This window comes from Convolutriloba macropyga, chromosome 15, assembly GCF_964194025.1.
Source record: "Convolutriloba macropyga chromosome 15, txConMacr16.3, whole genome shotgun sequence".
In the NCBI taxonomy this organism is placed as follows: domain Eukaryota; kingdom Metazoa; phylum Xenacoelomorpha; order Acoela; family Convolutidae; genus Convolutriloba; species Convolutriloba macropyga.
In genome coordinates this window covers 10,893,383-10,909,758 of record NC_134482.1, presented here as the reverse complement: position 1 = coordinate 10,909,758, position 16,376 = coordinate 10,893,383, and the positions used below count along the sequence as shown (strand labels likewise).

Below are 16,376 nucleotides of genomic sequence, written 5' to 3'. Positions count from 1 at the left end.
CTCAAAAATCCATACGCTTGGAACAGAAATTTTCCAAAAATTTGAAGTTTAATTTTTATCCAAATACTACTAAGACTGGAGTCATAAAAAAGTTGATCACAATCCCATTAATTCTAGCAATTATTCAACAGCTTATTATCAAACCTTGGAGGAGACCCCAGTGCCTCTTTTGCCGGAAAAAATCAAAAACATGAAAAACTGTAAATAGTTTCAAAATTGCTCTAATTCATGATATGAAAATTTTGAAGAACAATCCATTACATCTACAAAATATGCAGTAACGTATTATTAAACAATAGATGAAATTCCGTGGTTCTTGACGCTAGAGAAAACCAAAAAGTGACAAAAAATTTCGAATTTAAAAAAAATTGCAAGTTTTATTGAAAAAAATTGCTAAAACTTGTGATATTAAAAAGTTGAAAATTAATCCAGAACCATCAGAAATTTTCCAGAAACTTATTATCAAACTCCAACGGAGGCTTTTTGACCCTTGAGGCTCAAAAAATCTGAAAAATGACTATAATTGTAAAAAAAAAATTGGAAAATCGCAAAAAATATCAAAATTATACTAAAATTCGTGATGTTAAAATTTTGCAGGACATTCCGTTTAATCTAGAAACTATTCAGTAGTCTATCTTCAAACCCTAGAGGAGGTTCCTTTGCTCTTAGGGCTGAAAAAACTGAAGAACGACAAAAAATTTCAAAAAAACTTGAAAAAACGCAAGTTTTATAAAAAAATTGCTCAAATTTGTGACATTAAAAAGTTGAAAAACTATTCCATGACCGTTAAAAATTTGTCAGTAACTTATAATCAAACTCCATAGGATGTTTCCTTACCCTTGGGTCTGGAAAAACCTGAATAGGGAAAAAATGTCAAAAAATATGAAAAAATTGCACGTTTTGTCAAAAAATAGCTTAAATTCGTGATGTTAAAATGTTGAAACCATTCCATTACCACTAAAAACAATGCAGTAACCTATTATCAAACCCTAAAGGATGTTCCTTGACACCTGGGGCTGAAAAAAACAAAAAATGTCAAAAATTTTCAAAGAGCTTGAAAAAAATTGCAAAATAGTATAAATTTGCTTCTTTAGCAAGCGGCTGTTCGTCAGTAGCTAGCCATGGGGGGGGGGGGGGGGGGGGTGCACCGGAGGCTGATTGGGGGGGGGCAACACTGAGGTGGGGGGGGCACACTGATGTGGGGGGGCAACAGCGTGGTGGGGGGAGTGGGGGCAATAGGGGGTGGGGGGTCAACAGTGGACAGTGGGGGTGTCTTCAACCTCTAAGAACCGCCTTTCACACCATATGTTTAAGTATAAATCTTCAAAACAGTTTGAGCTGAAACAGAGCTGATAGGCTCTAAGAGCACGTAATTCCCGCTGGGCCCTACTTGTTTATCCCGTTTTTGAGGACGAAAAGTCAAAAGCGTCAGACGAAAAATCGGTCAAGCGAAAAATCGCATAAAAAAAGACCGACAGGACTAATATAATTGCTACAAACATCGTTTGAGAGCAATTAATTAATAACCCGATAACGCCCAAATAAGTACTGCAAATTTTTTGGAAGCAATTAAACAGATCTCCGCCGCTTCTTGCTTGACAGAATTAAAGTTTACCGATGATAGGTCACCTACCCGGAGAATAGCCACTTCGTTCTTCAGCTGTGCCTCCTGTTTGGTCGGAAAGCGCAGCTTGTCGATGACCTTGACAGCCACCTCCCTCCTCGACAACCTGTGCACTCCAGCATACACCACGCCAAACTGACCAGAGCCCAAGACCTAGAGCCACAAATCACGCCAGTTTAGATTACAGTCAATTAGCATGACGTATAGATCGCTTGAGACAAAATGTTCCATCATTTATAAGATATTTCTTTGCAGAGCCGACGCTCCGAGATTTCTGATCCCCATGTATACAAGCAAAACTAACAACGGAGCTGCTAAAATCATTTTTATTCAAGCGACGTCACATTTTTTTGGTGCCAAGTACCATCTAATTTGTTGGGAGGAAATTCAAAAAAAATTACTCTTGACTGACCTCATCGGTGACAATCTGGTAGTACACACTAATGTCCTCTTCAGTTGCGCCCTGTAGTGTCCTTTGCCCGCTTCCATCTGACCCCGCTCCCCCTCCTGCAGCATTGTCACCCCCCGACCCTCCTTGCCCTGCATTCCCTTGGCTCATGGCCGCAGTGTTCACGGCTGCTTGGTCCGGCAAAAGGGCTGAAACACAAGAAAATTTTTTGTACTTCAATGCCATAACAAAGCAATGTCCGCTAAAAGAACAGTTTAAAGATTTTCTTCAAATTGCATTTTTCTGAATAAGTCCAGGCAATAGTTCTCACTTGAGTTTTTTTGCACACAACAGAAAATTGCTCAAAATATACTAATAATAAACAAGAAGTGTACCACACGGTTCTATGCTTGGTCCTTTTCTCTTTCTACGTAGATCCGATAAAAAATACCAAATTTCAAGATAACTTAATCGAATAAATCGCAAATATCCGTACGAAAAACAACTTTTTTCCAGAAAGGCTATACCAAAAATATCTACGCTAAACGTGGTTCAATTCGTTGATTGGTTGAAATTAAGCAATTTTTAAAACCCTCCAGCTTATTCATCTTCAAGGATTAGCTCTGCACCACAGCAAATAAAATGTTCTCCGTCTGTTGAATGAACGAAATTCTGGACATGAACGCACTTAAACTTTGGCGTTGGAACGCAATGTTTTTTTGGAGCGCACGATAGTCCAGAAAAGAATACACGAAAGTCTTGACATATACGCTTTTGGTCTGGAATTGTCTGGACATATTCGACTTTGAACACACTTGAATTTTTGAACGCACGAAAGTCTGGACATATGCAAATTCCGTCTGGGATTGTCTGGAGATATGCTCTCTCCGTCTGGGACGGTCTGAACATAGGCACTATCATTATGAGGTTAACTGGACAAATCAAGTTTCGGTCTGGCACCTCAGCCTTGGACTCCCTTGAAGATTCACCAAACTTAGTTTGAAGCAGCAAGATCGCACTTTTTGCACGTGATACATAGTAAACAAATAAAGAAAAGCTGTGCAAACATTGATGAAGATCTCAAAAACGTCGATGATTGGTTTGTGTTACTAGAAAAATGCAGCTATATAAATCTATTCAACGAGAAAGCATTGCGTCATTTTCTTAGCCATTTAATCCTTATAAAAAAAGATAAGCCAGTCAGAATCGAGTATTCTAAAATGCGTATCAATCTTTGCAAAATGCGATCAAAACAACGAAACGTTCAAATAAAATAACTTCCATTTAACCTAAACATACCCGGCATAATGCCAGAAAATAGCCGCCGTTGATTCCTATAACCAAGATTGAGATTGAAAAAAGAGAAAAAAAACTAGTGAAAAAAATGATTTCTGTACAAAAAATTTTGAAATGCAAACTATTTGGGAGCTGAACATACTCCTGTTAGGTAGTGAGACCACACATGGGCTAGTATCAATACCAATAAACATTACAGATGGTAACTAAGAACAAAGTTCGAATAACGTGTATCTAAAATTGGGTTTTATGGGTTTATCCCGTTTCTATTTATAATTTCGTTTTTTGATACTGACTCTGTTCGTTTTGAATTGATTTGCTGAGCAGCTGCTGTCCAAAAATATTTTAAGCTTCAAAAACAATTAAAAACACTTCAAAATAATGAGAGAAGAGTGGAACTAGCCGATAGAAGCCAAAAGATTTCACGCAAAATGTTGAACAAGCTTTGAACTAAGTTAAAGCGAAATTTTTTTCGACGAAGTAAAAAAACATAGCAGGGCAAGTCCTGAAATACAATTCAAAGAAATGAATGAAAAACTTAGAATTACTTTATCTGACCCGCAGATCAATTGAACAATGCCAGCCAAAGCAAACAGAACCATCTGAAAAATTGAGAAACACAAACTAAACAAAAATATAATCATTGCTATAACTTTGAATCTTTGAAGTCAATTGCAAATTTTAATGAAATGTTGCAGAAAACTGCGATATTAATATCTTAAAGCTCATTTTTGTGTCTCTTGAGGCTATCCAGTAACCCAATTCCAAGCATTTAAAAATTAATTGGTTCAAAGACTGATAGGTATTAATTTTTTTAAAAAAATTCAAATTTTGAAAAAAAAGAAATTTGTTCTTTTAAAATGTTGAAAACATTCAATTGCCCCCTAGCAACTATTTAATAACATACTATCAAACCCTGTTTGAGGCTAGATGCCATGTAGGCAAGAAAAAACTGAATAAAAGAAAGGTTTCCAAAAAAACTTGCAATTTTATCAGAAAATTATTAAAATTCGAAAGGTTAAATTGTTGAAAACAAATCCATTGAAACTAAAAACCATGCAGCAAACTTTTCAGGCCGTAAAAAAAGGTTTCCTGGCACTTGAGAATGTACAAATATCAAAAAATTTGACAAACTTTAGGAAACCTTAAAAAAATTGCAGATTATTTAAAAAATGCTAAAAATCATTTAAAAGTTGAAAACCAATCCATTATTACTAGAACTATACAATGCCCTATTATCAAACTTTTAAAGGAGAGTCTCTGGCCCCTGAAGCTGGAAAAACTAAAAAATGACAAAAAATTGCAAAACATAGCTGGCAGATTGCCAGAAAATAGCCCCAATTGCTTCGTAGATCTGCAGTCCCAAAAAACAGTAAAAAAGACAGACCAAAAATTCAAAATTCGTCTTTTCATTGAAGACTGATAAGTAACATTTTGATTAAAATCAGTATAAACTTTTGATGCCTCTATTAGCTGCTCTCAAATAACCTTCATTTAGAGTGACACGCACCCATTTGACCTTATCTCTTTGAATTAAAGTGAATAAAAGTCAATTTCAAAGTGAGGAATTCATTTTTCAGAGAGAAGTAAGTCAAGTGTGACCAAAAATTGAATCAGGCGAATGAAAAAAACTCGCTCCACTAAGAGCGAAAAATGACGTCACGCACGCACTTTCTTTGAAATTGCATGAACGAATGAACAAAAAGCAGAATTGAAGTGGTTGTGACGTCATATGGTCGTCACAAAAATTGCGACGACGAAATTAAAAAAACCAAGAGAAGGCCAATAATAGCCCCAGCTATCGCTGTGCGGCTATTAAAAACAATTAATTTTGCATGTTTGTTTGTAGTACCAAAACATATAGCTCAAACATTAGTCATAACGAGTAATTTTGTCTCGAAAAAGGCCTTCTTCAATTTTTAAAAACTTCAACATAGGACTAATCTACCAAAAAACTAAAAAAAGGGACAAAAATTATGAGAAATTGCACCATTTTGAGCCCAAAAACCCCCTAAAAATGACCCTTTTAACCTTAAATAAGGGCCATTCCAGCAGCTGCACCACTCTAAGCACTTGCAGGACTACTGAAGCCCACTTTGGGCCTCTAATGAAACTTAATGCCCGCTGGGCTTTACCTGTTTATCTTGTTTTGAAAGATCAACGTCATTGAAAACTGTTTGAACACATCTTAAAAAAAGCGCCCCAATACAATTCAAATTCTTCGAATTGTAAAAACAAAGCAGGACAAGTCCAGACGGACGATTCAAAGAACTTTCATTGACTAAACAGAAAACTGGACCTAAACCGGACTATGAATGGATTGGGAAAACTATTTAGGAAAAATCCAATCCAACAAATCGAAGAGTAAAAATCAAAGTGAAATTGCCGCATGTGAACAAAAACCACTAGCGAGAAAGCGAATTTTTGTTCAAACACCGTTTTCTCACTCTGCTTTAAAATTAGAGCAAAAAAATTTCACGCCGCAAAACCACTCACTTTTTCGGTCCATTTCCTGTTTCGGCGTGACCAGAATCACTACTCCAATTTGACTCCAAAAATCATGAAAATGTGTGAACAGAACTTTAAAAAAACAGCTCCCCAATACAATTCAAATTCTTTGAGCTGTAAAAAAATAGGAGCGCTAATATATTCAGCTGAGAAGCTGAGGCGGCTATTAATGGTAAACTAAATCGATTGCACTCTTTTAACGCTTAATATTTTTAGGCTTCAAAAACATATCGGTGACCGATCTTAGAGTAATACCTGCCAGACGGGTCTTCAGTCTTCCATAGTAGGGCACCCACTCGGTGAGTCGAATAGGCTTTCTTGTTTGAAGTGCATCTGTTACATTATATAAATTCATCTAACTTTGTACTTTCAAACTGAAAACAAATAATTATTTTTTCATTGGTTGCAAATATTTTTCAATTGGCTGCATTTTTTTTTTAAAATAGGATAGTAGAACGTTTTTGAACTGATTTAGTAATTTAGTAGAGAGTTTCAGATATGTTCGAGCCAGAAAGTACTAACTGTTGGAATCGTTGTTTGACCTTCCCGTGGCGACATTGGCACAGCTCACACTGAGAGGGAAGGAGCTCTGGGGGGTGACTGGCATCAATGCCTGTCTGATTGCCATCTCCCATGCCTGGCTGTACTTCGTACCCACTCCAGACTCTTCGTCGTCAACAGAGTCCATCTGACCCACACAGAAGGTCAGTTTCACAGTCTCAATCTCAAACGCGTGCTTGGGCTGACCTGCTACTTGGTTGTTGTGTCCCACCCCAGACATGTCCCCGTGCACCTGGGTAAAAAATGGATCCAATACTACTTCAAATGGTTTCATAAAATTCATAGAATTTTTATAACCTCACTCTTTTCTTCAGAACGATCAGTAATTACGGGAAGGTAAAATAGCGATATTTTCAATGCCTTCTTCAAAATGAGTGAAATATAATTTTAATGCGCACAGAAAACTTTCAAGTGAAAATTCACCAATTATTAGTGATTGATGTTGTCTTTTTGATGTCCTCCGTTTGACACCACATTGAAAACAAAACAGTTAAAATAATTATTCGTACTGAATATGACCCTATTTGAGTTTACATTGCACTGTTAAACTCAACTCGCACTTAAATGATCGTATAATTTTAGCCTGCCAACTGCTTGGACGCAACCACACACAGACTCAAGACCCTCTCCATTATCTCAAACGAACAGTACCTGTTGCATTGCAGAGTTATTGGCAACATTGACTATGGCGTTGGTGGTAGCCTGGCCAGTTGTGTGTTGAGATGTGGATGGTGGCGAGTGTGGCTGTTGTTGTTGTTGGCTGTTGTTTTGATTGCTACTGCTGTTTGTCTCTCTGTCGAATGATGGCAACAGGAGGTTGCTAGTGTCCGAGGAATGTACGGAGAGGATATCGGAGAGCGGAATGTCCTGAAATCAAAATACAGTTCAATACTTTCATAGAAAAAAAGTTAAATCGTTCATCGCAAAGTCAGTGTAACGTAACGTTTCGTAACTCCCATGACAAAGAGAGTGTGTATTAAGTTAAAAACAAAAAATGTTTACCAGTAAAGTAGAACAGAAATTACGCTTAAGTTGAGTAAACTTAGTCTCCCCATGTTAGGACTCCATAAGCAAATTTGTGACCTGCCTTGAACCTAGTGAAATAGAAGCCTCAGATAGCTTGAGATGTTACGGGTCTACGCGGGCGTAACTACGGAGAATCACTGGATTCGAATTAGAAAATTAGCAAGCAGCTAAATTTTTTCAAACTTTGGAATCCCGTTGGAACCATTTTCTTTCGTATTTTATGAATTCTTCTCTATAGTCCACTTAAAATCTATTCTAAGCTATGTCAAGCTCTTACTCACAATTAACATTTGGTTAAAATCACAATGAGTAAAGACCATTTTTGCTCTACAAACGTTCTAACTACTGAAACAAAAACTTTTTCTCCCGCTTAAAAGACGCTTGGATATTTAGTATAGTATAATTGTACTGATAATAGCTTTGTACTGCTAATAGCGCCACAAAACAACTATTATTATTATTACTCATCTTTCTACCCAGGATGACCAAACTCGGATAATTCTAAGCAGAAAAACTTAGTGACGTCGAACTACCGCACCGTATAAGTTTTGTAACTGTGGGTACGGTGCTGTCGAAATTTTGATACTCCCTAATACGGCGCCGTACTAAATTTCGTACGTTTTTTAAATCACTAAACAAATCTTTGCGAATTCTGAATGTTTTTTCAAGAGTAGACAACCTTTGTAACAGATTTCCGCACCTTATAGTACTTGTTGGTGTTGTCACTCTGGTATAGAGTGAGACACTTGGTGTCCAGTCGCCAGTAGTGTCTCTTGCGCATGCTGTTGGGTTGGTCTGTGAAGTGGACTAGCCAGCCCTCCTTGATAAGAGTGGACTGGTCCTGTCTCTTCGTCTGCCTCACACTCTGCACAACTCGCATCAACGGAATGTTGTTGCTACTCGTCGGACTACAACACACATTGCACTCTATTCCTCATTATAGTTTACATTATAACATAAATGCAATCTTATACAACCCAATGATTTACGAATGTTGACACTAATCATACTCAAAAACAGATCACATCGGTGAAAATTTTCCACAACAAAGTTGAAAGCAGTTATGAAATTCAATTTGCAGTTTTCATTACATTGAGATACAATTCCTAAACTGTAGTTCAAATTTTAAGGCGAAACATACAACGCATTCAACGTCATAATAAGTGAAGGGGTGTATGTCCATCATTTCAAAAACGCTACCAAAAATTGCCAACGATTCCAATTTCAAAATGGCCAAAAAAATCAAAAAACCCTACCTCTCTGACTTCAATTGCGATAAACACGAAACAATGAAGAGTTTCTGAGTTTATACTCCGGACCAATCCACTGAAAAACATTTTAAAAAATACGGAAACATAGCGAACAGATTGTCAGTTGACATCCGCCAGAATTTGTTTCCAAATCATGCTTCAAAACATCGTTCACTAACCAAAAACCTTGATGATCTACAAGTGTTGCTAGAAAGTCTAAGTGAGAAACCGTCGGCAATCTGTCTGACGGAAACTTGGCTCAAGGAATATCATCACACAAAATCAATGTTTCTAGAGGGTTATAGACCTCTCGTTAATATCAACAGAAAAAAAAGAGGTGTTGCAATTTTTATTATAAAATCTCTACAAGCAAAAGTTGTTAACTCGTGTAATTTAAACGGACTGCAGGCACTCACTATGAGAGTTACCGGAACCGTCGAGACCGCCATCTATGTAACTTGCATGTATATGCCTCCAAATTCAGTTAACACGGAAACCCTTTCAAAAATTGAAAGTTATATTGACAGATTGATAATAGAACCACAATCTTATAATATCGTCTGTGGTGACTTTAATATCAATTTTTTAAAGAACAATCAGAAACGAGAGACGTTGAAGGAAATTATAAAAGGATGTTGTATGAAAATAATTGATGAAAATTCAATTACGCGAGAAACCGCATGCTCAAAATCAAACTTAGACATCTTTTTTTTGCAATTTTACAGCAGAGTTAAAAGTTAAAATGTATATCTGATCATTATTCTGTATTTTTTAATTTTCAGACAGGAACACAGATGGAAAACAAACTTGAATACATCACTTCAAGAAACTGGCAAAAACTTAAAGATATCTCCTTAACTGAAAAAATAAATTTTGTTTTGAGTCATGAAATATCAAAACTTGAAAATTTTGAGAAATACAAGACAATTGATAACAAGTTTGAAGAGCTTCAAATTTTACTGAAATCAATTTTGGACAGATATCTTCCCAAGCAGGTTGTAAAAAATAAAAACCATCACAGCTGGGTTGATAACCAATCGAAAAGAGAAACTGCAAAAAAGAATAGGATGTTCAGAGAAAGTATGAAATCAAAAACAACAGAGGCCAAAGAAAAGTACCAAGAACAACGTAAAAAAGTTAAACATATGGTGAAAGTAAAAATGAAACAATTTTATCATAAAATAATAGAAAAGCATGCAGCAAAATCAAACAGAAAATTTTTTCAATTAATAAGAAATCTTAGCGGAAATGAGCGAGAAACAGTACAAAATCTCAACCAAAAGGAAATAAACGATTTCAATCACTTCTTTGCAACAATTGGTGAAAAATTGAACAAAAAGTTTAGACAAAGTGAGTGTTCATTAAAAAATCAAGTTCAATCTATGTTTTTGTTACCAACGAGCAAAAAAGAAGCGCTTAGAGTTATCCAGGATTCTAAGTCAAAATACAGCGAAGACTATATGGATCTTAACTATATCTTTATAAAATCTGTAGCAGTTTCAATCGCGCGCTACCTATCCAAACTGATTAACACATGTTTTCAGGAAGGCATTTTTCCGGACTCATTGAAAATAGCATCAGTAATACCTCTACAAAAAGAAGGTGAAAAAAATGAACCCAATAATTTTCGCCCAAAATCTCTCTTACCAACTCTTGGTAAAATTTTTGAAAAAATTATTCTAAATCGTGTTTCGAACTATTTTAAAGACTTTGAAATTTTAAACAGCAAATAATTCGGTTTTAGGGAAAAAAGAGGAACTGTTGACGCAGTTAGCAGTTTGGTTGAGTTGACACGATCATCAAAACATTCTTATACGGAGCACACTTATTGCACATTTTTAGATTTACGTAAAGCTTTCGACACTATTGACAGAAAAATTCTGCTTCAAAAGTGTAAAATGTATGGATTAAGGGGTCCTGTATATACTATTTTGGAATCTTATTTGAAAAACAGGAAACAATTTGTACAGTCTGGACAAAGGAAGTCGCAAATGACAGCAGTTAAAAACGGGGTACCACAAGGGTCTATATTAGGCCCACTTCTTTTCATTGTTTACTTAAATGATTTGAAAACCAACAGCCCATGCTCGAACTTCATTTTCTATGCTGATGATACTGCAGTTTACACAAAATCAAATAAAGCAAATGCTTGTCGGGAACATCAACAGATCTTATCTCAAACAGAAAACTGGCTTAAAAAGAACAAACTTACACTAAACACGGATAAAAGTAAAACCATAACCTTTAAGACTAAGCATGACAGAACATGTCTATACAATGAACGGCAAGCGCCTTGAAAATATAAATTCTTTAAGTTACTTGGGCATAACGATTGACAAAAAATTTTGTTTTAGAGAACACTCGAATCGCGTAGAAAATAAATTGGTACAATTTTGCGGACTTTTCTATAAATTGAGAAAAATTTTAAATCGCAGCCAATTGATCAAGATTTTCAATACTTATGTTAAACCAGTGGTTCAATACGGGATTCTAGTCTATGGTACTGCCAGTAGAGCTACAATGCAGAAAATCGATGCGAAAATCAATAGAATACTGAGAGTAATCTTTTTTGTTCAAAAGTTTGACTCAGTTTCTCTCATCAGAGAGAAATACAACGTTTTTTCGGCCCAGGAGCTTCATCTGTACGAAGTTTTTAAACTGATGACAGAATGCATACGACGTGAAAGTTGCATCATGGACATAAATCACTTCATTACACAAAATGAACTGTCAAAACTGTGCTCATGCGAAAAACGAGTTAAAGCTGTCCCCCTTAATTCATCTTTTTCCGAAAACAGTCTGTCAAATAAAATCAAAAAACTCTTAAACGTTTTTCTCAAACTGGATTCTAATTCTGTAACAAAAGTGAAAAATTTGAGCGGCGCACAGTTAAATAATTTTGCTCACGAAAAGCTAGAAAACTATTTTTTACTGAATGAACAACTCACTAGGTTGATTTATGGCTTAAATTAGAAAATTTATTCATCAAAAAGTATGACCAAATTTAAATCATTTTAACACCAACCTTCCTTGTTTTTTTTATCGCTATCACTTTAATTTTGATTTACACTGAATAACTTTGAAATAAAAAACATGAAATTCTCTTCCGACTATGAGACGCCTGAAAACGGACCTTATGGTCTAATGGCGATCTTTCTGGTGCTCTTTTTTTGTATTGATCAACTGTGTAAGTGCTCTATTTATTCTGCTGTAAAGACACCAGTAAACAATTTATTATTATTATTATTATTTACTTAAAAACGTCGCAAATTAAGAGCGCAAAATATCAAAAAGTTTTGAGCTAAATGTTTACAAAATATCAAAACTTTAAAGGCAGTGCTTAGACAAACTAGAATCATCTACTTGAAATTTTCAAATATTTCATCACTCAAATGGAAATAGAAAAAAGTCACTTTTAAGTGATCGAAGAGTAAACGAAATGGCTTACACGAAATGGCTTAACTTAAGAAACAACAAAAATAAAAGAATCAGAATTCTATACATTACATTTGTTGAACAGGACAAGAGAATACTCGAAAATTTGCTATAAAATGATACAACTGAATCTCGAACTTTTTTTCCATAATCTGAGGGATAATTACATAATTGACTTTGATATTGTTCAAAATTATTTTGGTAGGAGGTCAAAACTGTTTTTGTCCTCATAGTAAGATGTGTGGTGTATTTGGAGACATCTCCCTCTTGTAAATTTACCGTGTGTCAATAGGAAAATTGAAATCAATCAAGCAAAATCAAACATAACCTACAGATTGCCGGAAAATAGCCGCCGTTGACGCGCTTGATGCACATCGGGATTGAAACAGAAAGAAAAGGAGATAAATTGACCAAATTTTTCTGTTTTTTTTTCAGTGCCAAAAATTGTTTTAATTTGGAGTGCAGTTTCAGTTGGATTCTAAAAGCAGGACGAGCCCTGACGTACAATTCAAAGCATTTTCATTGACTAAACAAAAATAAGACCTAGACAGGACTATGAGTGTATTGGAAAAAACATTTCCAAAACAATCACATCAAAATTTTTTTTTGAAAAAATGAAATTCAATGTCAAAATTCCGCATGTGAACGAAAAACCACTAGCGAGAAAGAGATTTGGTTAAAACAAAAAAAAACTAGGCCTAGAATGTACTGTAAATGGATTGGGAAAACCATTTAGATTTAAATCCGATCCAAAACATCGAACAAACTGCAAAAAACGAAGTGAAATTGCCGCATATGAACAAAAAACAACTAGCGAGAAAGCGAACTTTTATTCAAGCACCGTTTTCTCAATCTACTTTAAAATTAGAGTGAAAAAAATTCACGCCACAAAAACACTCGCTTTTTCGCTCCACTTCCTGTTTCGGCGCGACCAAAATCACTACTCTAATTCGATACAATAAAGTTGAAAGCAGTCCACAAAGTTGAAAGCAGTTATGAAATTCATTTTGCAGTTTTCATTACATTGAGATACAATTCCTAAACTGTAGTTCAAACTTTAAGGCGAAACATACAGCGCATTCAACGTCATAATAAGTGAAGGGGTGTATGTCCATCATTTCAAAAACGCTACCAAAAATTGCCAACGCTTCCAATTTCAAAATGGCCAAAAAAAATCAAAAAACCCTACCTCTCTGACTTCAATTGCGATAAACACGAAACAATGAAGAGTTTCTGAGTTTATACTCCGGACCAATCCACTGAAAAACATTTTAAAAAATACGGAAACATAGCGAACAGATTGTCAGTTGACATCCGCCAGAATTTGTTTCCAAATCATGCTTCAAAACATCGTTCACTAACCAAAAACCTTGATGATCTACAAGTGTTGCTAGAAAGTCTAAGTGAGAAGCCGTCGGCAATCTGTCTGACGGAAACTTGGCTCAAGGAATATCATCACACAAAATCAATGTTTCTAGAGGGTTATAGACCTCTCGTTAATATCAACAGAAAAAAGAGGTGTTGCAATTTTTATTATAAAATCTCTACAAGCAAAAGTTGTTAACTCGTGTAATTTAAACGGACCGCAGGCACTCACTATGAGAGTTACCGGAACCGTCGAGACCGCCATCTATGTAACTTGCATGTATATGCCTCCAAATTCAGTTAACACGGAAACCCTTTCAAAAATTGAAAGTTATATTGACAGATTGATAATAGAACCACAATCTTATAATATCGTCTGTGGTGACTTTAATATCAATTTTTTAAAGAACAATCAGAAACGAGAGACGTTGAAGGAAATTATAAAAGGATGTTGTATGAAAATAATTGATGAAAATTCAATTACGCGAGAAACCGCATGCTCAAAATCAAACTTGCATGCTCAAAATCAAACCGCATGATCTGTATATCTGATCATTATTCTGTATTTCTTAATTTTCAGACAGGAACACAGATGGAAAACAAACTTGAATACATCACTTCAAGAAACTGGCAAAAACTTAAAGATATCTCCCTAACTGAAAAAATAAATTTTGTTTTGAGTCATGAAATATCAAAACTTGAAAATTTTGAGAAATACAAGACAATTGATAACAAGTTTGAAGAGCTTCAAATTTTACTGAAATCAATTTTGGACAGATATCTTCCCAAGCAGGTTGTAAAAAATAAAAACCATCACAGCTGGGTTGATAACCAATCGAAAAGAGAAACTGCAAAAAAGAATAGGATGTTCAGAGAAAGTATGAAATCAAAAACAACAGAGGCCAAAGAAAAGTACCAAGAACAACGTAAAAAAGTTAAACATATGGTGAAAGTAAAAATGAAACAATTTTATCATAAAATAATAGAAAAGCATGCAGCAAAATCAAACAGAAAATTTTTTCAATTAATAAGAAATCTTAGCGGAAATGAGCGAGAAACAGTACAAAATCTCAACCAAAAGGAAATAAACGATTTCAATCACTTCTTTGCAACAATTGGTGAAAAATTGAACAAAAAGTTTAGACAAAGTGAGTGTTCATTAAAAAATCAAGTTCAATCTATGTTTTTGTTACCAACGAGCAAAAAAGAAGCGCTTAGAGTTATCCAGGATTCTAAGTCAAAATACAGCGAAGACTATATGGATCTTAACTATATCTTTATAAAATCTGTAGCAGTTTCAATCGCGCGCTACCTATCCAAACTGATTAACACATGTTTTCAGGAAGGCATTTTTCCGGACTCATTGAAAATAGCATCAGTAATACCTCTACAAAAAGAAGGTGAAAAAAATGAACCCAATAATTTTCGCCCAAAATCTCTCTTACCAACTCTTGGTAAAATTTTTGAAAAAATTATTCTAAATCGTGTTTCGAACTATTTTAAAGACTTTGAAATTTTAAACAGCAAATAATTCGGTTTTAGGGAAAAAAGAGGAACTGTTGACGCAGTTAGCAGTTTGGTTGAGTTGACACGATCATCAAAACATTCTTATACGGAGCACACTTATTGCACATTTTTAGATTTACGTAAAGCTTTCGACACTATTGACAGAAAAATTCTGCTTCAAAAGTGTAAAATGTATGGATTAAGGGGTCCTGTATATACTATTTTGGAATCTTATTTGAAAAACAGGAAACAATTTGTACAGTCTGGACAAAGGAAGTCGCAAATGACAGCAGTTAAAAACGGGGTACCACAAGGGTCTATATTAGGCCCACTTCTTTTCATTGTTTACTTAAATGATTTGAAAACCAACAGCCCATGCTCGAACTTCATTTTCTATGCTGATGATACTGCAGTTTACACAAAATCAAATAAAGCAAATGCTTGTCGGGAACATCAACAGATCTTATCTCAAACAGAAAACTGGCTTAAAAAGAACAAACTTACACTAAACACGGATAAAAGTAAAACCATAACCTTTAAGACTAAGCATGACAGAACATGTCTATACAATGAACGGCAAGCGCCTTGAAAATATAAATTCTTTAAGTTACTTGGGCATAACGATTGACAAAAAATTTTGTTTTAGAGAACACTCGAATCGCGTAGAAAATAAATTGGTACAATTTTGCGGACTTTTCTATAAATTGAGAAAAATTTTAAATCGCAGCCAATTGATAAAGATTTTCAATACTTATGTTAAACCAGTGGTTCAATACGGGATTCTAGTCTATGGTACTGCCAGTAGAGCTACAATGCAGAAAATCGATGCGAAAATTAATAGAATACTGAGAGTAATCTTTTTTGTTCAAAAGTTTGACTCAGTTTCTCTCATCAGAGAGAAATACAACGTTTTTTCGGCCCAGGAGCTTCATCTGTACGAAGTTTTTAAACTGATGACAGAATGCATACGACGTGAAAGTTGCATCATGGACATAAATCACTTCATTACACAAAATGAACTGTCAAAACTGTGCTCATGCGAAAAACGAGTTAAAGCTGTCCCCCTTAATTCATCTTTTTCCGAAAACAGTCTGTCAAATAAAATCAAAAAACTCTTAAACGTTTTTCTCAAACTGGATTCTAATTCTGTAACAAAAGTGAAAAATTTGAGCGGCGCACAGTTAAATAATTTTGCTCACGAAAAGCTAGAAAACTATTTTTTACTGAATGAACAACTCACTAGGTTGATTTATGGCTTAAATTAGAAAATTTATTCATCAAAAAGTATGACCAAATTTAAATCATTTTAACACCAACCTTCCTTGTTTTTTTTATCGCTATCACTTTAATTTTGATTTACACTGAATAACTTTGAAATAAAAAACATGAAATTTCTCTTCCGACTATGAGACGCCTG

At 35.0% G+C, this 16,376-nt stretch overlaps 1 protein-coding gene across 2 annotated transcripts in view; it reads right to left on the bottom strand.

Moving 5' to 3' along the window:
• The window catches only part of LOC142354264 (serine/threonine-protein kinase D3-like), a 91,625-nt gene that overhangs the window by 37,503 nt on the left and 37,746 nt on the right, over positions 1 to 16,376 (bottom strand). For both annotated transcript variants that reach the window (XM_075406522.1, XM_075406523.1), the window contains 5 exons: positions 8,104 to 8,311; positions 7,029 to 7,244; positions 6,339 to 6,609; positions 2,037 to 2,221; positions 1,634 to 1,777 (listed from right to left, as the gene is read on the bottom strand). In XM_075406522.1, the coding sequence (XP_075262637.1) occupies positions 1,634 to 1,777; positions 2,037 to 2,221; positions 6,339 to 6,609; positions 7,029 to 7,244; positions 8,104 to 8,311 (1,024 nt within the window). The remainder of the gene's footprint in view (positions 1 to 1,633; positions 1,778 to 2,036; positions 2,222 to 6,338; positions 6,610 to 7,028; positions 7,245 to 8,103; positions 8,312 to 16,376) is intronic.